At 39.1% G+C, this 21,717-nt stretch overlaps 2 protein-coding genes and 1 pseudogene across 5 annotated transcripts in view; 2 read left to right on the forward strand and 1 right to left on the reverse strand.

Annotated features, from left to right (window-relative positions):
* Window positions 1-13,475: 13,475 nt before the first annotated feature.
* On the forward strand, window positions 13,476-14,129 carry LOC134418963 (claudin-22-like). The gene has a single exon (XM_063157986.1). The coding sequence runs from the start codon at window positions 13,476-13,478 to the stop codon at window positions 14,127-14,129; it is 654 nt and encodes a 217-aa protein (XP_063014056.1).
* Window positions 14,130-15,349: 1,220 nt separating this feature from the next.
* Window positions 15,350-16,009, forward strand: LOC134418941 (claudin-22-like; annotated as a pseudogene).
* Window positions 16,010-19,129: 3,120 nt separating this feature from the next.
* WWC2 (WW and C2 domain containing 2) overlaps window positions 19,130-21,717 on the reverse strand; it is a 92,607-nt gene continuing 90,019 nt past the window's right edge. For all 4 annotated transcript variants that reach the window (XM_063156129.1, XM_063156128.1, XM_063156132.1 and 1 more), the window contains 2 exons: window positions 21,465-21,592; window positions 19,130-19,470 (listed from right to left, as the gene is read on the reverse strand). In XM_063156129.1, the coding sequence (XP_063012199.1) occupies window positions 19,404-19,470; window positions 21,465-21,592 (195 nt within the window). In that variant the 3' untranslated portion in view covers window positions 19,130-19,403. The remainder of the gene's footprint in view (window positions 19,471-21,464; window positions 21,593-21,717) is intronic.

Genomic DNA, 21,717 nt, shown 5'->3' on the forward strand with positions numbered 1-21,717 from the left:
AAGGTTTATACAATTCTCAGAGCTTGTTCCTAAGTAATCTTTTAGAGACATGGATTTTCTTAATTGATTTTTTTTTCCACAATCCTGTTAGGATAATAAAATGGAGGCAGATATTCTTTACCTGAAGGCATATCAACCTAGTGGCATTTGCCTTCAGATTAGGAATATAAAGTAGTAGGAGATTGATTAAAGCAAAATCTTTTATACTTGCAAATGTTGCCACTGTCATGTCCTAAGTTCTGGTTTGTGTTGATATTGACCTTGGGTGCTTCAGTGGTACCTGAGTCACATTATTACTATTAATCAATACCTACATAGGAGCATCTGGGACCAATTATGATGTATTCTAAAGGGACAATCAGGACTGTCTGGAATAGAATAAATATTACCATTATTACTTTGTGGGAAGGCAGGAAGCACACAGTGCTTAGCCTTCTATATCTAGTTGAGATGTTGCCGCTGTAATACGAGATCCTGAGGTTGGTTTTTTTTTTCTTTATTTTCCTTTTTTTCCTCCTACTTGGAGGTCTTGTTTACAGAGAGTGATGTTTGATAACAGGGTTACAGTTGAAGTTGACACCAAAAGGTGTAATTTCATTCAGAATTGCTTATTTTGGCACAAAAATAAAATAAAAATAGCTAATGCAATTTAAAAATCTTTAGGATTCAAAGATAGGGTAACAATGACTGTGATTATGGGGCTTGAGATTCATAGCTCACTTGTTATTTACTCTCTAGGATGCTAGTGGGATCCCAGAGCTATGTATTATTGGAATTTATGGGCAAATGGCAATGTAGCAACATGCTGAGTTGTTGAAAATGTACATACTTGCAGTGTTTTGATGGAAGACTCTGTGGAAATTAATTTCCTAATTTGGTTTGGTTTCTTTGATGCTCGCAGATTCCTTGTGAGGTTATGCAAAATAATTTTGTAGTTCCTGCTAGAAAGTACAGAATGGCTAGGTATGTTGGAATGTAAGATTTTAGTATTTTTAATCATCTGTGTGTGAAAATAAACACAGGCAGCATGAGGGGAAAATGAGTTGTCCTTGGAGGTGTGTTCACCAGAGATTCTAGAAATCCAATCCTATTATGCAGCGTGTTCTTTTTGAGACTTAGGAGCAATAAAGCAATGTATTTTTCTACAAAGTAAAGGTATATCCCCTTTTTGGGTTGAATCCTGTTGAATCATGTTCTTGAAATTTGTGCACAACATAGTTTTGATTTATTAATAGGCATTGGATACCTATTTGAGCTGCCAGTGCTTGGTCAGAGATGAGTGAAAAAGATACAAAAAACAAAAAACATCCCCCTTGTTTTTCCTTTTTATGTTTGCCTCACCTGGAATCTTGAAAAAAAATCTGGCATCAATAGGTGATCAAAAAAACGAGACCATTGTATTTTCCTTAACAGACATATCATTGTATGTCTGTTAAGGAAAATATTGGAGCTGCTATGTACTTTTCATCTATTCACTCTCACAGTTACAACAGGGGCACTGTTTAGATCCATCTTGGTTTATACCCCAGATAGCTTAATTTGCTAGGGTTAAGTAGTGAATTATATGCTGCCTAAATTACTGATACTTGCTGTCCTTGTGTAGGTTTGATTTTTATTCATTACTGGATTGTACTTGTGGCATGTTCTTACTCTTTCCTGATTTATAATGGATCTTTTTATTGAATTATTGAGCAAAACTTTTAAATAAAACATCAAAGAATTCTCTTCTACTATCAATTCTCCTATAGTCATTAGATGTATCTACCCTTAGGACTGTTTTCTTCACCAGAATACTGACACTGCTAGACTTATTGCCAAATGTACTGTGCACTAAAATGTTCATCCAATAAAGCCTTTTGTTTTTTTGAAAGTGAAACGATTTGCCTTATAAATAAGCATAATTAGTTTGCTTGTTGTACATGTATTTTCCACAGTTATTGTTTTGTTCTTTCTGGCCACCTTAAATGTGGAATAGTTTTTATAGGTGAAGGGAAACAGTACTTGCAGAAAATGTAGTTAAATTGCTTCTTAAAAGTGTGTCTGTTATCAGAATTAAGAAAAAGGCTGGAGTTTGTCTTCCAGCCATTGGTCATCTTGCATGTTCTGTGTGTTACATACTGCTTTCCTTGGTCTGTAGAGACACTGAATCCAGACTGTGAATTGTGATGATTTCTTAGTGGTCCAGTTTGTGGGGAGGTCCAGACTTAAGCTCAGGACTTCTCATTGCCAATTGTATAAACTCTCCTAGTTCATGCTTTATTTGTATATTTACCTAGATATATTTTTATATATTTTTCCCATGGATCAAGACTGATGTGGCTTTATGGTTCTGATTTCTATTAGACAATAACTTTAGGCTATCTTTGAGTTTCTTGTCACTTCGATAGAAGCAGTAAGTCTTTTTTGCCTGGAGGGGGATTAGTGTTTACTTTGCACAAAACAAAACAAAGAGAAGGCACAAAGCACTGTTCAGAACACCAAGAAATAGTTTGTAGTGTAAGTTATATGCTTCAAGGATAGATGAGGCTAGTGGAAACAGCATTCAGTTTCTGAAAGTAAAGCAGATGCCTAGATTCACCAAAAAAAGAAAGAAAAAGAAAAAAAAGAAGGAAATGTGTAACAGCTTTGCTTTCTTTTTTTTTTATAAATGAAATACTAGAAGGAATATGCTTGTTTATATATAAATATTTCATTTCTATGGGCATTATTTAAATATATTTAAATATATATTTCTGTCATCAGCCTATTTTTGTGAAAACTTGAATAGTCTTGCTAGGATATCTGAACTAGAAAGCCCTCCTATTGTGTCTTACTGTCTGTTTTAGTCCCTCAAATGGAAATAAGCAGAAAAACTTATTTAGGTGCTGATTTTAAAAGAGGAGGAAGGGACCATCTTTCACTGTTCACTAACACTTCTACAGGCAAGAGTTTTTTGTAGTGTTGGCCTGAGAAGGTTTTTTGTAGTTAAATATAATTTCAGTGAGTGCTTGGACAATTGATGAGCAAGCCATTAAATACAAAGACACAAGCTGTAGACTTAGGAAGCCCCTGAGCTGCATTTATGTGAAAGCTGGAAAAGGTCCTGAGGGTATGATACAGGATTATGTCCTTACCCTGTTGTTCTGCCAGTCCCTGACAGAAATAGGATGCTGGCTAAGCAGTGCTTTGGTGTATGGCTCTAATGTGTGCTCTTAGTGCTCCTTCTTGGATTTGGCCACACCTGGGTGTGTCTGGGTAACAGAAGACTTTTCTTAATACTTGGGGCTGTCAGTATGTTTTCAGTTGAAACGCTTTGAGCTCTTGGTTCTCCAACCCACGCCCTTGGCCACCATTTAAAACCAAAGTAAAACAAGGCAGTCAAAGGCAGTTCAGGATGTATGAAGATACAAACTGCATTATGAGTCCTGTGACAACCCCCTTCCTTAACTGCTTATCATACCAAATTCTAACACCAGTGTTTCTTTGCTTTATGATCTAAATTATTTTATTTTGTGCCTCCAGGGCCCTAGATATGTCTCTATAAATTAGGTTTTTATCTGTTTCAGATGCTCATGGCATTGCAGAGTCTGAAGTTTTCTGTATTAATTGTCTAATGCTTCACATACATAGCATTTCAAAGATGTTTTTTATGCTTCAGTTTGCAACATTTCTGTGAGGCACATTCCCAAAGACAGTTTCTTGTCCCAGTTTGCCCAGCTGACTGTAAATCTTCCTTTACTGATGAAATGTTAGGCTGCTCTCAGCAGCCCTTAGCTTTCTATCAGTTATTGCTTCTTCCCTGAGCAGTTGGGAACTCCCAAATTATGCATTTGTCGCTTCTGTTTCATTTGCAAGAGTCATTCATTTCTGCCTTTAATTCCTGTTCCAACTGGCAGTGGGGATTGTGGCAGTCCCAGGCTGTGCTGCAGTACCCAACACTGTAGATCCATCTATTGAAACTTGAGTATCTTCAATCACACTCAAAGATCTTTTCCTGTTGCTAGTTGTTTAGGTCACTTAGCAGGCTCTATCAGTGTGTTTTCAGTCCTGCTGTTCTCTGATAGAAAGCTAAATCATACAAAAGACAAAGGAGACATTTGTTTTTGTTATCTCTTTGCCATGGGAACATGAAAACTTTTCCTTGGCCCACTTCTGGTCTTGCACAAAACATGTAGCTTTGTAGTCAGCAGTGTCTGTAACAACCATTGCCTGTTACATTGGGAGTTCAGGGCTGTGTCCAGCACAATTGCTGTACTCTGATAAAAGCTGTTCCCTCCTCTGACTAGTTTCATTGCAGCTGTTCTCCTCAGCCCTGTGAGGATTGCTGGCTTTGCAGCTTGGGCTGCCCCACATCAGCTGGAGGTAAAACCATGTTTTCCTGTACAAGCCCAAGAAGTTTATTTGCTGTACTTTGTGGTACACAATGTGACCACATCGAAGCTAAATGTTCTATGTGGTACCTGGGAGATCATTTGAGCACATTAAGGTTTTCTGTGCTCTAGAAAATAATCAAAGAGATGTGACTGCTCTTTTATTAAGTGGGGAAAAGTGCCACAGCTACATGCTGACACATCTTTTCTTCACACTATGCATCACATGGGCACAGTATTTAGGAACTGAGCTCCAGATCTTTAATCAGATGTTCCCAGGCTATATCTTTTCCCAGCCCTTTCCTCACCCCACCTCATTTCTAGCTTTTCACAACTTGGACATAGCTTAATTCTGATTCAGAAATCTCAGAAAGGCTGGCATTTATGGAGATGAAATAAGAGCTCAACAGGGAGCTCAGTGAACATTTCTACAAGGAGGACCGCTTGCAGAGGTGAGAGACAAGGGCTTTTCTGTCATGGTGCAGGGAGTAGAGGAAGGGTAATGATTGTCAGTCCCCATCTTCCATGCATCTGCTAGGAGCTGGGGAAGGGCTTTATCTTATCAACATCATCAGAGGATGTATGTGTGCTGCAAGAAATGTGAATATTAGACCTGAATTTAAAATTACAGCAAATCAAAAACTGAATATGATTCAATGATGACAACAACCAAAAAATGCTACTTCCTTTAAGGGATTGCAACAAGAGGAAGGTTTGTAAGAGAGCAGACAGTGCCCATCCTTCTGACAGTGTGCATCCTCTGATTCTCAGCGTTGCTTATAAAGGGAGGACCAAATGTGAGAACATGAACATGGCCTTAGGAAATACAATCCATAATCCAGTGCTTCATTAGAACAGGTTTATTAGGAATGCTGTGTTTATTCTGTCAGCTGAGATTTTTTTTTAAAGGAAAGGTAAGTAACTGTCTATTAGTTGTCATTTGCTTCATTTTGTCTTGTAAGACAGATGGACAAAAGTGACTTTTACTGATTGTTTGAATTTGTATGGAAGCTAGATGTGATTTAATTTACCTTTGTGGGGAAACTCCCCTGGTTGAAAGCATTTCAGCAACCTGCTGTCAGTGGTGTTCCTGTGGGTTACAGTCTGTATACCTGGACATATAGGCCAGATAGTGAAATTCACTTGCACTCTTGGAGGGCTATGATGTACCATTTTTCCATTTACCACAATAGCAGAAAATTCTGTGATCATTGTCCTGTGGAGAAGTGATAATTAGATAAAGAGAAGCATGATAATATGCTGTAGTATAAAGGGGTTTTAAATGAGTACAGATGTATTGCTCCTAACCACTGAACCTGTACTTTATGAAAATCATCACACACTTGATACAAGGAGCACTTTTCTCATCTCATGCCATCTGTGCATCTGGCAGAATATTACTGGAAACTCATTTGTACATTCACTGGAGAGTGTATCCTTCCCATTAAGAAAAAAAAAAAAAAACAACAAATGATTTTTAGATCATATCTTACAGTGAAAGATACTAGATTTCAAGCAGACCACTGTTAAGATGATTCACTTTTTTCCATTTTATTTCTAGGGCTAGAGTCTTGTTGCCAAAATGTAGATGCCAAAATGCAGATGCCAAAATGCCGATATACCAACAAGATGGTGTTGTTCACAATATTTTCAACTTCAGGGAAGATTTAAACAAAACTTCTGTCCTAAAGTTAGGTTTAAATTCCAGACTCGGAGATTTTTACACTGGAGCATGGAGATAACAGCAATCTATCCTCACCATGTTTTTATATTCTTTTCCTGCTGGGCTGGATAAAGTTTTGGCTTGTCCTTGCATACTGCTGCTGTTCCTGTATGAGTGAATGTAGCTTTGCAGGTGTATACCAAGGTGTATACCAGTAACATGTCTTTGTACAGTCCTTTAACTCATGCAGCTACTTCCTTTTTGTGCATGGAATTTTGTACAAATAATACAAAAACTTGAGTATATTTCAAAATAGTCACTTTCTCAGTATCTCTTCCAGGGTACCATATAAGTTAAAAGCAGACTCTTGTGATAGGTCAAAGAATAAAAAGCAATGCCTGCTCAAGTGAAGACAGGTTATCTTCAGATTGGGGAATACCAATTTTAATCATCTTCATAATTGTATTCCTGCAGTTGGAACCTGAGCTCCTTCACTGACTTTCATTGAGGATGGAGCATTCTCTGTTTAAATGTTTGAGTTCCTGGATGGAAGGAACCTTCACCTCTATGCAAACACGTTTGGAAAGTGTCTAATACTTTGCAGCAGATGCTTAGTACCTTTCCAAGATACAGTCATCATCAGTTAGTAAAAGTAGAAATAACTATCCTGTAACCATTGCAGAGGTGTGATATTGGAAGTCTCCAGGATTTCTCTCTCTCTGGGCTGATATGAAACGTGTGCAGACGTTGTCTCAATCTCCCCAGCAGCATTCATTGGATCTCCTGCACCCTTGCTTGTCTCAGCTCTATCAAGTTTTGCAGCACATGGGGCATTACATGGGCTGCTGGATTCTGTGCATCACCCCTTTCACCTCTGTGGGCAGTGTGTGACTGAGGGTGCTGCTGGGTGGCTGCAGTTGGTGAAGGGAGGAAAATGCTGTCCTGCCTTCCCTCCTTCCGTGTGTCCTTTCTTTCCACCAGAGCAGCCATGGGCACCTTGGTTTGACTCCCTCCTCTCTGCCCTGCTGAAGGAACCTGAAGAGATGGTGATGTTTCAGCTTTTCTTGATGAAAAGTAGGGAAGGTGGGAGGGAGTAGAGAGAAGGGGGTGAGGATGAATGTGGCAGAGGACAACAGTAAAGTGTATATTTGAGCTTTAATACTGAAAATGTTAGTGCTTTAATTTGTTTATGACACGATGTCGTGAACTCTTTGAACAATAGGTTTGCTTAGATAGATTTCATTACTGAGGGAATACTTAAATTCTAATGAAATCCTGTGAGGGAAGAAAGGGAAGAAAAGCTGGTTTGGGGTTTTGTGTGTGTAGGGGTTTTTTTTTGTTTGGTTACATTTTTTGGTGTTACTTGTTTTTTGGTGTTATTTTAATTGAAAAGATATTGTAGTGTGAGAGAGAACAATTGCTTCTGAGGAAAGATCTTCCTTTTTTGCATTTCCTAGCTCTCTGAACCTTAAAAGGTAAAGGGCAAAACCTATTTAATCCACTAGAATCTAAGGAACAATCATATTTCAAACAACCATAAATTTGTTCAGGTTTTTTCCTCCCTTTCCCTCAAATCTCAATATGGCAAATGAGCAAAATGCCCTAGGTGCCCCACACTTCCTTGACTTACAGTTTGTGTTACATTCTGGCTAGATTGCTGTTACAAGGTGTGTGCAGTCTTCTAATTTATGGTTAGCAAGTCTCAATCACCTTTGCAGTCCCAACTTGTGCAGTAACAATTCCTATGTAGGTTCAACTGGCAACTATAAGTAATTTCTCATAAGTTTACTGATAATAAGAAACATATCTTAAAGAATGAGAGAGAGCTTATTATAATAATTGTCTGCAGATGTGAAATGAAAAGCATTATATAAATATATATCTGTAACACTCTATTAAACCAGAATCTCCCAATGAGGGATCCATGGTGATAAATAAGCCCATACATTTCACAGCTCAGAAATTAGTTTCTTAGACTTCCATCATTCAAGGAAATCACATTCCAATCACTGCTCAACTGACATGAGTTTTCATACTTACAGTAATCTCCTGTATTGACATTATATCAAAAATAATTCCCTGAAGAAAAAGGCTAATTTTCTAACCCAGTCAACCCTCACTTTGAAGTCTGCATTGGGATGGTGATGGAAAAGTTTTGCAAAGGTTGAAGTACTGAGCCTTAAAGCATCCTTTATTCTTCCAGTGTAATGATGGCAAATCTACCCTCTCTCATTTCAATGCTTTGAATAAGTCCCTAAAGCAGAAATCGGCAGTTTCATGTTGCTGTGCTTGACTCTTTCAGTGCCTTTCCCTTCTAGATTTTGTGCAACTACCATTAGTTCTACGTGACATCCTATTTCAAGCTTTTGATTGATCTTACAGAAGTGAAACTGTTAGCAAGGTCTTTCAATCACAGAAGTACATTTTTTTTGCATGCCTAACAGGCTCTTGCTAAAGTTGCTTAGTGAATTACAAACAATGTTTGAAGAGGGAAGGTATGTGGGCTTGGGAAGTCCCTGCAATACTGAAAAGCAGGGAATATGCCCTTTTGACATAAGGACAGTGATGGCTGTAGCCTTTTCCCACTTGAGAGGGTTCTGCAGCCCCGTCGTGGCTCTCCTGAAGGTGCTAAATCCTCACTTTCTCCTGCTGTGCCCAGCCCAGCCTGGCTGTGTCTGTGCTGGCCCTGGCAGCGTGGAACCATCTGCAGGGGCTGCACTGCTGGGGTGTCCTCACTGCCTACACTGGGGGGGTGGATCAGAAGAGGTGTTGTGGCCTTTGTGATAATTTTCTTTGTCTCTGCTGGACTGTTCCTTTCTGCTCCAAATTCTCCACAAAATATTCAGTTGTTTGGGTTTGTGACTTTGCTCTAGCAGCGTCCCGCCGTTCACTGAGTGGCAGTGTCTTCAGATGTAATGCAGAAACAAATAATGTGGTCTTATAAATCATCACCTTTAAATATTGAGTTCAGTTTTTAGTGAAAGTGTAATGACACCGTGAGCTCACTCTGTGTGTTTAAAGTTACTTTCTTTTTCCTTTTCAAGATGGAAATTGTCATTATCTTCATAACTGTCATACCCCTCTCTCTATTGCCCCTTACCTGCTTTCACAAGGGTTCCCAAGTGCCCATAATTAAAGGCTGCTGTTGTGGATTGCACTGTGGATTGTTCAAGAAGAAGTATAACAAGTGCCACTCATACATTGGAGTGGGCAATCCTAGTGGACATTGTGTTGCTTTCACTGAACTTCTCACATTACTACATTTACCTTTCCAGCTCTGTGTGAGGCTATGTCTAACCTGGTACTGTAATTCCAATGAGGGACACAGAGGAACTCAAGCAGAAGAACCACCATACTAACTTTAGGAATAAATAAATAAAATTTAGATTGCTCCACATCATTGGGAGGTCAAAAGGTACCTGCTGTCACTCTCTTGTGAAGTTTATGACTCTCAAGATTTGGAGATATGCAGATAGATACTCGAGGAGAAGTTGACTTCTGTACTGTGATGCTCTCTGAAGCACCCTGAAACCTTAAGCTCTACCAACACAAACAATAATTTTTGTCATATCTCACTTAAGAGCAGACTAGAGGAAGTCAGTATGGATAGCAGTAAGGGTTGTGTTTCTGTGGTTTCACTGAAGAGCACATTGGCTGTGCAAACCCAAAAGATGCTCCAGCTTCACTGAGAAATGGATTCCTAGTTGGGTAGGGAAATGTTAACTCTCATGACTTCCAGCTCAAGCAATAAGTTGAAAACCAAAAGACTGCCAAGCTGAATGAATTAAGTCACTCATAGTAAGATGCTGAAGACACTTCCTCGCCAGCTTCTGACAGCAGCTGTTTTACTGGCTGTAACTGAGATTTTGCCATAGAAAATCTATACACTAGCTCTTATTTCCATATTTTGTACATATGTCTGTAAGAGGGGAATCTAAAATTGAACGATCTGGGAATGATTCATGAAAATACCCAATATTTAAATGAGCAACAACAGCAAATTAGGGAACTCCAGGACTATCTTCAAATACACAAAACAAGAGCAGTGTCTGGGCAATGGTACTGGGGACGATCGTAATTCAGATGAACACACTTTTTGGACCACTAGAGGAGAATAAACAAGCCCACAACATGAACATGCTTTACAAAGGAACTGAAAGTGTAGGAAAGAGCCAGTCTCATAATTCTGCTTTTGGGGGCTTAAATTGCCTAATCAGATTACAAAGTGGTAAACTTAGTATTTCTTTTCACTTACACTGACCATTAAACATTGAGATAATTGTGTGGGCTCCAGAGCTGTGTAAAGACAACAATTCTCTAGTTCCCTTTGCAGGGAATAAAGTATTAGTGTATCTATCCCTGGCTGTGGAGGTTCCCAGAAGGATTAGTGTAGCTTTTAAAGAGAATATGTACCACTTGCAGTGAGATTCAGAATCCTTGTGTTCAGCCTGAAATCATTTTATGGGGAGTAAAAATTTAACGCACTTAACTACATAAGATGATATGCAAACTGACCACTCTGATTCTGCTTTAGTCTAGTCAAAATCAATTTGCAAAAGGATGCTTGAAGCTAGTTTGAATGAATGATGTGATCTCCAGTACTTGTAAAGTATTACTGAACCTGTATGAACCTGATCATGACCTGTGCTGCATTCTTCAAAGGCATTATTTTACCTGCATAGGCCTCTGTAGGCTGGTATCCCTGTACGTTACATACCTCAGACTTTAAACTCTATGCAGAAAAAGGAATGGGGAATAAATGCTCTAAACACAGTCAAAACTCCCTCTAAATCCATCCTCACCTTCCTTACCTGAAAGCACACTGGTCAGTGATAGCTGTGCCTGCTCTTCCTTTTCTTCTTGACAAGCCTGTGTTGCCCGTGCCCAGTGCTTGCTGCAGAGGCTGGCAAGGGGACAGGGGCAGAGTTGTCCTGGAGCAGCTCCCTTGTGCATGGGGCCCCTGCCACGGGCTGCAGGGGTTCCTGGCAGGCACCTTCCCTGCCTGCTGGCCTGGGAGCCATCTTCCAGTGGCCATCTCCACTGAAACGCCCCGAGATGATCTGTTGTTTCGGGTTGTGCAGATGCTGACAGATGTTTGTTGTCACAGCAGTGTAACAGTAAATCCTGGACTTATGTTTCCAATTGCTCTGAGCCATGGGACAGAATCTGATGGGGGCCCAGTTCTAGCCCTTTAGGCTTTGTAGTAACTCTGACATGTGTAGGAACAAGTCCACCAAATACAAGTATTCTGAGAATGACATATTTTTAGATGTAGAAAAAGAAGTAACAGTGGGGAGGAAAAGTGTGAAAGAAGTACAAGGGAGATAAGACTAAGGCAGTGACTGACCTAAGAATGTACATAGTCCAGGTGTGGTTTTTTGTAAGATCAGTAAATTCCAAGTAAAGGCATTTCAGTCCTTGTTACAATCCTAGTCCCAAGTCACGTGTTACCTTCTCCTCCCCTCCAAAAGAACAAGAATTGCGTATAATCCAGAATAGTGTAAGGAAGCTTTTCTTGCTCAAAGTTAGTGCATTGTTAGTAGTAAATTGCAAAACTTAATTGGCAGATCCTACTAATGCAGCAGTTCCAGTGCTTCTGATGGCTATAATTTAAAGGCTGGTATACTGTGCCTGTTGTAGTCAACATTTGCAAAATGGATGGACTTCACAGACTGGATGCTGTTCTCAGACTATATTGATTGTTGGAATTAAGAGCCGAGAAGAAAATATTAAATGTTCACAGTCAAGAGAAGCACAACAGGTTTCCATAACAGTTTTTCAGTAACTGTGATTTTAAAGTCAGATAAACATGTAGCCCCTGAAGGAGCAGAATCACTCCTAAATCATGGTTATCTTAAAAATGAATGCAGGATTGATCTGTCTGATTTTTCTTTTGCCCTGTGGATGGCCAAAGTTACAGGCTAGCTTGCAACACTTTGTTCCCGGTGTTGTCAGTTATATCATTGGTGATTTCTGGTCTTGTGCATAGTAATTTTTTTGATCAAATATAAGCTGTCAGACTAATGGGCTGGTACAAAAGAAAGGGAGATAGCTCATCTTTCTGGAGGCTTTTTGTTGGTTCTTCACAGCTTGTGACAGGAAATAAACAAGGGTTTGAATTTAAAACTCCCTATAAAAATGAGGGAGAAGAGATCATCTCACAGTGGCAGTTCTTAATGATACCCATGATAATGGTTCAGGATTTTGGAAAACTTCAAAATCGGTGTTATGTTTTCCCATCACATAACCCATTTTGAGCAACTGAGAATTAAAATATACAGATAAATAAATTACCACATCTAGGAAATGAAATAAAGACTGGAAAACGTCTCTGGGTCATACTCTTGTAGATGTGTTCATGCTGCTCAGCTCCTTCCCAGACAGGCTGTGCTGTTACATGAGGGAAGGGAAGCAGCAAACAGATGTTCTCCTTCTGACCCTGTAGACAAGCACAAGGTTAGCTGATATGAGAGCAGGAAAAAGCAGGGTTTCCTAATGGGGTAATGGCATAATGGTATCTTGCTTTGATCAGGAAGGTGTGCTAGGCATTCCTGGCCCTGGGAGCATTGAGTGCCAAATGTTGTTAGATGCTACGTGAATACTCTGTGTGCCATCTGGGACAGGTTCTTTAGGAAAGGGGACACTGAGCTGGTGTAAGCTGCTACCGTGGTGTCGCTGAAGTCCTGGGGCAGGTAAAGTTTACGCTGGCTGAGGATCTGCCCGGGTTCATTATGGTGGAGGGCATGTCTAGGGTTTCATTTTCTATGGTACTTTCACCATACCCGTCTCCTTTTCCCCTTAAGAGTCCGTCAAAACAAAGCCCATTTTAAAAGAAATGAATGTAGAAAATGTGAAACATAAGGATCTTTTACAAAGTGTCTTTTACAGTGCTGGGTACATAAAACAGGGCAGTGGAAGACAAGCCATTATGTATGTTGAGGAAGCCTAAGAATAAAGATTATAGGCAAACAGTCTACCTTTCTTTACAAGGCTTGATTTACATCCCTGAAATCTCAAATTTAGCTATTACAATGAAGTCCTGTTGCACACAGAGCTGCCTTTTTATCACCACTTAAAATCTAATTAATCCGTATTGAAGCACAAAGATTTCTGTTGTGTTTTAGGGTGAGGGGTCATAGAGCCCTCTTTGTTCATCCTCAGGCTTGTAATCATCAGGCATTGGGATATAATTTTACCAAGCAAATTGGAAGGTAACAGATCAAATCCTTATCGGAAAGCCTAACTCATGGTTTAGTGAAGTCCTTCGTCCTTTATGTGAAACTTTATATTCATGAAGAACAAAAACGTGTTTCAGAGCTTGCAAAGGGTTAATAGCAAGGGCTTATATTTGGGGCAGCAGAGCCCTAAAATCATCACAGCTTCCACCATCACTCAAGGTAGCAGTTGGTACAGAACTGCTGGGGAGACCTTTCTCCTCAAGCTTCCAGGACTCTGCTCTTACAATGGCCTTAGTCTATCAACCAGTGATGCAATTAAGTGGCATATTGGTCTCTCTCTTGGGATGGGTCCTGTCCTGTCTCACCACCTATCTACCCCAGTGGAAAAACCTTAACTTGGAATTAAATGAACTGGAGATCTGGACTATGGGACTCTGGCAAGCTTGTGTTGTCCAGGAAGAAGGTGGAATGCAATGCAAGGACTTCGATTCTTTCCTAGCTTTGCCTCCAGAGCTCAGGATTTCTAGGATTTTGATGTTTTTTTCCAATGGATCAGGGCTTTTGGGCCTTCTACTCTCAGGATTTGGGTTGGACTGTTTGAAAATTGGTGAAAGACAACAGGAACAAAAGAAACGGTTGTTGCTGTTTGGAGGAATGCTCTTCTGGATATCGGGGATTACAGCTATTGTCCCAGTCTCCTGGGTTGCCCATGCCACAGTCCAGGAATTTTGGGATGAGAATATACCAGATATTGTTCCCAGGTGGGATTTTGGGGAAGCGTTGTTTGTTGGCTGGCTTGCTGGATTTTGTCTTATATTAGGAGGATCCCTACTTAATTGCACAATCTGTTCTACTGAAGTCCATCCATCTTCAGTCCATTATGCAGTAGCAGAACAGCAGGATCAGTGTCAATGCTTGGAAACTGAAACAAGGCCTTAAAATGGGAAGTTTTAAGCAGTACAGCAATACTGCCCTATCTTTTCCAAACCCTTGTGCAAGCCAGAATCTTGTTCCGGTAGTAATTCAAAGGACTCTTTGTTATGCAGCTGATTTCCTAAATTTCTGTTTTCTCCATAAACTGGTATTGGAAGGTGGTGTGTTTTCTCACCTGTGGAACTGCTTAAAACTGTTTCGCAGCAAAATGCAGAGGTGTTCACAGACTGCATGGAAAAGGTGCTTTTGCTTTCTTAACTGCAGTGTAAAACCCTGAAAATGAATATGCATGTTCTCTTACAGCTTGGATTTTAACCAAAATGTGCTTCCTTTTTCATGTAACCAGTGAAATAAGCCACAAAGTTTGACTCCCTGTTGCAATTTTCCACTTGACTGATGCAGTGACATATGAACTTAGAGGAGATGTCTGATCCTAAACAGTCTGAATACCTGCATTGCATCAAATGGTTTCTCTGTGTATTTGGAAATAGTAGGTTTCTGAAATTGTAGCAAGCTTTGCAACTGTCTTTTTGTGCATGGGGTGTGATGGTGTGGGTGCTTAGACCCAGCAAGCTATGTTCTTCCAGTCTGCCACATTAAACTGCCCATACAAGTTATTCTAAGTGTTTCTGGCACCTGCATGCATACTTTCTGCACCAAAAATAGGCTGAGAAATGCTGCTTTAAAAACCAGTGTAGCTATCTTCCTCTGACACAGGTCTTGAGTCATTATGCATCCTATCTGAGGTCCCTTAAGTTCCATTCACTCATGTTTGGAACATGTTGCTGTATATTTGACATTAAACATGTGACATTTAACTGGCCACAAAGCAGACAGCATCATTTGCTCTAAGTGGAAGTGCATCAATGTGATGATAGAACTTGAAAACAAACTGAGATGCCAAAATGAGCAAAATTGCTGTAATGCTTTAACTGATTGATGGAAAACCAAGTATATGCTTTTCTTAAAAAAAAAAAAATCCAACAAAAAACTAATGAAAAGTGAGCCCAGCTGTGGCCACACCATTCTGCTACTGCTTTACCACACCACGTCCCAGTCCCCCAAACACTGCACGTGGAACCAGGCAAAGCAAAGCAGGAGGGAGTGAGAAGTACTTCATAGAGCATTGTTTTAACTTGTGCTTATTTATGACAGACTATGACAAGGAACTCAGCTGAACAGTGCCTGCAAAAGCCAATGGTTTTGGGCTTCTGTAATTGCAAAAAATGAACTTGGCAAGCAGGCACAGGCTACTGTTAGCTGGATTGCTGTTATCTGTGCTAGCAAGGATTTTAACTGATACCTGTAACTACTTACAAGGCTGGAAAAATCTCAATTTAGGCATAAATGCACCAGAGCTTTGGAGCATGGGACTCTGGGAAATGATGTAGGAACAGAGCGTAAAGACTTTGATTCTTTCCTAGAATTCAAGATTTCCATGGTTTTAGTAGCTACATAAAATGGACTAGGATTTCTGAGCCTTGTGATCTCCAGTCCTGGTTTGGACTGTCTAAAGATGGAGGATACAGTGCAGAAGATAAAAAAGCTGTTACTACTTGGAAGAATACTCCAGGTGAAGTCTGGAGACCTTGTCCCTTGCTTACACTGTAATCCAGGGGATTTGGAATAGTGGCATCCCAGAGATTCTGCCCAGATAAGAATTAGGGGATGCCCAGATAGGAATTTGTGGATTTATTCTAATTCTAGGGGGATCTCTACTCCTCTTCACAATCTGTTTATCACCTGACTGTCACTTATGAGAGCAGTATCCAATGGCAGATGTACAAGATGCCCATCAGCATCTGGAAACTGGAAATGGAAGACTTAAAAAAGGGCTGGGTAGGTTTTCCAACATCTTGCTTGCAGTAGAGACAAAGACTTGCTGAACAGACAGGTAAGTTACTGTTCACAAGAGCAGGGGTGGGATTCTTTCTTACTGAGTAGTTCCTTTAATCACTACTTACTTCCACTTTTAATGACATGAATTGATGAGCTATGGCAATTTAAGCCACCACTGTATTTCTCCCAAGTCTGATAAATGGCAGATTTTGTTTCTGTGGTATGACTTGGAGGACTGAGTATAAAATTTTTAATCTCTAGGCCTGAATGGAGAGTTGACCATATTTTAAATGGCAGAACTCCTACTGGGGCTGCTTTATGTATTTTTTATAAAAGAATATTACTTGAAGTCTGAAAGAGTTTGTATCACCAGTTCACCATGCACTACACAAACCTAATGCAGTTCAAGCTTAAATGAAGTTTGCTGGGCCTGTATCATTTACCATAAACTAAATGTTCTCAGACATTATGTAATGTAATGCAAGATTCTCCATTGTCAGAGAGAGAGAATATGACCACCTCTGTCCCTGCCCAATCTCTCTCTCTAAGGAAAGCCAGTATTTCTGGGCAATAATGAGCTGTTGTCTGGAGGAGACTCAACCATGTTCATTGCAGGTGCAGTTTTTACTTCATGAATGTAAAGAACTAACTTCAGTATATGAATTAGTTTCCATATAACTTATCCTTACAGCTGTCAGTGATTGATGTGAATTTCTATAAATTGCCATGATTTTACACTGACAAAACTGTAGCAGCTATCTGTTTCTGCAAAGACAATATAGAGAGAGAGAAGAGCAATAAAAGAATTAAATAAAACACTAGTCTGGAAAAAAACTTTGTTAAAAAATGTATTTTCCAATCACTGAAACACATGAAAAGTGCAGAGACAAGTTAATCTATGTAATGTACTTGCATACTCTTACAGACAAAATTAGAACAGAAACACATTCAGAATATAACCTGATTAAATATTTAGTTCAGTCCTGAGCATTTGATATTTAATACAGTATAAACATAGCAATAGTAAAAAGAAAAATAATCTTAAAATTATTTGTGTTCTATTACAATTTCTGCTAAACTTTGCTCATTTGGCTAAATATTCTTGTACCAGTAATATTTACTTTTTGATCTATTCAATGTACTGACATTGGTACCTGGAAATAGAACTAATTACATTCGTTATACCCTGCTGTGCAGGGTAAATTTCACTCCAAGAGTAATATTTATCACTTTACACTGATGGGACTTTATTTGTGTGTAATATTTTAGCTTATTCTATTGAGTGTTTCAAGTGTGACACACTGAATTAGTAAAAAACCCCAAACTCCAAACCCAGAATTGTTAGAAGCTGCCTATAAAAATGTTCAACTTTACAAATCTGGAAAATGAAGAGCATGAATATGTCTGTCTCTCATTTTAAAGGAGTTTTGTAAGCCAAAGCCAGCAATACTCAGGTTTTGACTTCACCATATGCTTACAAATCAGACAATAATACTTTTTTTTGGAAAATTATTCAACATTTGAGAAAAACCAGCTAACTGGGCAAGAATTTAGACACTTCTAAGTATTTTTCACAATAGCATCCTTAATGACAAATACTTTTATGGCCAGAACTGAACTATATTAAACAGAACATAAATAAGACTGTAAATAAATAAAAAGAAAAATCATAAAGTAGACCTCTAAATATCATTCTACAAACACTTTATATAATCAAATTGAGAAGTTGAAACTGTCAACCTTCATTTCACCTCTACATTAAATAATTCCAGATTTTTTTAATTGACCTTTCAAACATGAATGTTATCTCAAACCAAAGACACAAAAAACAAATGGGGCATTCATAAAGGATGTTGAATCAGTCATCTTGCTCAAAATAGCATGTTTGGCTTTATATTTCAGTGAACTGATGCATTTGTGCATAAGAAAACCCTTGGGTGTTACACAGCCCTGTCATTACAGAATTGTCACTTTGAATCTAAGACAGCTGCTACCATATTGTGGTTATATTGTTTCCATTTGCTCAGCAAGTAATTATAACATTTCTGAAAGATGAAGTTCATGCAATGTGGCTTGTTGCTTGGGGAAGAAAACTGTAGCCAGTGAATGAAATACATCTGAGTGCAACGTACTAAGTAGAAAATGAAATATTTCTGTTCTCTGCAATATCCACCTACTTACACAATACCCACAGAAGATGAGCCCAACTGCTTTACCAAGACAGGACTGCTTCAACACCTGCATCCAATGTTCTGAACTTCTAACAGAAGGCATCCAAGTTGCCTTCTGATGAAGCAGCCTGCTAGGAAGGAGCATGTAAGACATTTGAAACAGGCTGTTCACATCTATTCATTAAACATGTGCACCCCCAACTGCATACAGGGTCAATTCTATATTTTAAAAATTGTTATATATTGTACAAAAATTTGTGCAGCCTTTTAGTAAGGAGCTTTTTCAGAAAATGGTTTACCTTACCAACAGGACTTCTGTTATCTGAGTTAGCATGTGAGATTTTTTTTTCTGGTATAAATACTTTCATGCTGCATCTCCAGATCTGCAAACCTAGCACACTCCTTCATTATTCCTAGCTGGCAATTATACAGCCCCCTAGAACAAATGATTAACAGAGAAAAACTCTCTGTTTTAAGAGCACAGTGGGTATAACTATTCCAATTTCAATGGTGGTGTTATGAATTTGATTCATCCTGTTCAGAAAGCAGTTGCCCCTTTTGGTAGTCTCAAAGTTAAGTTTTAGGGTTACTTGTCTGCCTTGCCTTTCTCACTCCCGCAGATACAAGAAACCTTTTAGTGCAGGTTAAAGTACTGTACATTCACAAAACTAAACTCTGAACTCTGTATCTCCCTACAAAGTATTAAAAAAACAAAACCAGAAAAAATTATTTTCAGAAACAAAATTACATCGTGGATGATGAATCTAAGCAGCAGCTGTTGTGAGGCAGCCTGGATGTTTTGGAAACGAGCTTATGTTTGTGGTTAACTTTAAACTATAAAAGTTACACTCTTGTACAAAAGTATTGCATGGCAGAACAGCCATTTTCACAGTCTGCTCACATGAAAATAGTGAAAAGATAAACAATTATCTGTTGAACATAATTTTTCTCAACACAGTGCAGTTCAACAGGATACATGCTTAGTACTGTCTTTGTTCCACCTTTACAAAATAAAAACACAGATGCGATACACACAAACTGTACAAAATCAGCATCAGCATACCAAAATTAATCTACTTTGGTTTTCTGTTTGTTGGGGTTTTTTGCCATTTTTTTAAGCTTACAACAATTCAGTTCACTATATTTTACAAATAAACATATCAATAGTGAATGTAAAATACAAGATCTTTGAAAGCACATCACTGGAACTACAAAGCTCATCTGAAAAGAGATGAACAAATGGAAAAATCACTTCAATGAAACTGCATAATTATACATCATCAGCTGGAAGGGCCGGTATACTGATCTTTGCTCTTGTGAAGTATGCTATCTTCTCCCTGAAATTAGAAAAGAAAACAAGAGATTTTTTTTTTTTACCATTTGTGGCATGACTTCAATGTTATCTGCTGTAGAGTTGCTAATGTAAGAGCATAATTCTTTAAAACACAGGTTTGGAAAATACACAGAAAATTTATTTACAAAAAATGTAGCATTCTGACACAATTACCTTCTTACACAGATTTATGTAAAAAGCAGTTCCAGTTTCGAAAGAGAAAAAATACCAGTATTTCATTAATAACTGCAATGATAAGACTGAAATATTGTTCCAGTCACTGAACTTCCAATGATGATATTTTCAGTAGGGGGATGAGAAGGCAAAATAAATAATTTTATCCTGACATGGGAAAAGGCCAAGCGGGGAATAGTCAAATCTGGGCAAGACTCAGAAGCAGAATTGTCAACCCATCCTCCAGTTGCTTCCCCTGTGCTGTTACCTTTTCTGTCACCTATGAACTGAGACATTACTGAAGCATAACAAGTTTACACAGGGTTGCCTAGCAGCAGACTAGAAAGCAGAAGAGAAGTATTGGGGGCTTAAAAATTAAAGCTCAGAAGAGTCATTCTTCTTGAGAGCTTTAAAAATGTCTCTCTGTGATTAGTCTGAGGCCACAGCACTGTAACAAGTCTAACTAGCAGGGCATGCACAATTCAGCCTCCAGGGGTAAGTATTTATCCAGAAGACCAAACCATGTTTTCTACTGGAGTTTCCATGAAAAACAGTAGCTCAGAGCAAAATCAACCTAAACTGACTTTCTCTTCTTAGTTGTGTGGTGACTAGAAAATAAAGGAAAATAGAGCCTTTTGATATCCTTCTTGCAGGGGAATGGGGTTTTGGGCACTATTACACATTCCTGTAGATTTAGGCAGCAGTCTGTGATGATGCTTAAATGACCAGCACTGACCAAAACCCTTTCTCAAGATATGCACAAAAAGTGAAATCTTCAGGATGCTCTGAATTTCAAGCTGCAGATAAATTACTCAGCTGTAATACATCTTAGCTGAGGAACCCCTTTCCTTTCTCTCTTGCTTTGATTCTGCATCACTTACAGCTATGGTTTGCAATACATGCTGCCTCACAGGCCCCTACTTGCTTATGGATTTCTCCAACTGCTCACAAAAGGTTCAAAAAAGGGAAAGAAGTCTCAGCAGCTGACTTAAATTTCCTATAAAGGAATCCAAAATTCAAACTCGAAAATTGTGTGGTAACTAACAAAACAAACCAAATTAACTTGCACACTGTTTCTATGTGCAAGAGCAAGCACTGCATTTTTCAATCAATAGATGTATATTTCTCTTTATATTTAAGTGTGGCCTTCAGGCTGCAAGTCCTGCCACTTACTGGCAGGTCTTTTAGGAATTTAGACCAGTGAGGATTAAGGTTTAAGATAAATAGTGCTCATTCTGTCTTATGCTAAGCAAGAACACTTCATTAATTGCTTCAAGTAATTGTTTGCTTCACAACCAAAATGAGAAGGGAAACAAAACAGAGGAGGGATTCAAGATCTTTCTTAAATACTAAGTCTTAAGCAAGGCACAAGTAGTGGTTAATGAGTTTCCTGATGAGCTGTATCCTGTCCTACTTCTCATTGAGTGGCCACTTGTTTCAGGCCCTTGCCATCACTGGAAGAGCTCCCAGGACTTAAAGCCATGTGGGTGAGGTGAGCTACAGCAAGAGCCACACATGTGCCTGCCTACAGCAGATGTCACACAGGGTGTGACACTCCGTGCCTGCCTACAGCAGATGTCACACGGGGTGTGACACTCCACTCAGCTTCCTCACCACCTCTGAGCTGCCACATGAGCAGGTCACCGAGGCCTGGCCCTCTGAAACTCCAACTTAGAAGCCATGTTAGAAACCTGTGATGTTTCTGGCAAGTCAAAGCCATGTGGATTTTTTACTAATACTACAGAGCGTGTCTGGTTATACCTAGAAACAATTCATGTTACTTCACTACATTAAAAAGGGCATGAAAAGCAGAACAGGCCATACCTGAATGACTGCACCTGCAGCGGCACTTTCTGGCTCTGCTCCCGTAGCCGGCACACATCCTTAGAAGCCTTCCTCATCAATTTCTCAGCACTTAAACCTTGTTTCTGCTCTTCTTTTGACTGTTCAGCCTGTATCAAGAAAAACAACTGTATTTTGCTGATAATGAACAACTATTCATTTCAAAGTGAGAGATGCTTCTGTGTTGAGCAAAACACTTGGCAGTGTCAGGTTTACAGTTGGGCTCAATGATATT

This window comes from Melospiza melodia, chromosome 5, assembly GCF_035770615.1.
Source record: "Melospiza melodia melodia isolate bMelMel2 chromosome 5, bMelMel2.pri, whole genome shotgun sequence".
Lineage (NCBI taxonomy): Eukaryota > Metazoa > Chordata > Aves > Passeriformes > Passerellidae > Melospiza > Melospiza melodia.

Coding starts and splice junctions, on each gene's coding strand:
- LOC134418963 (XM_063157986.1), top strand. CDS start 13,476: ATGGCCTTAGTCTATCAACCAGTGATGCAATTAAGTGGCATATTGGTC.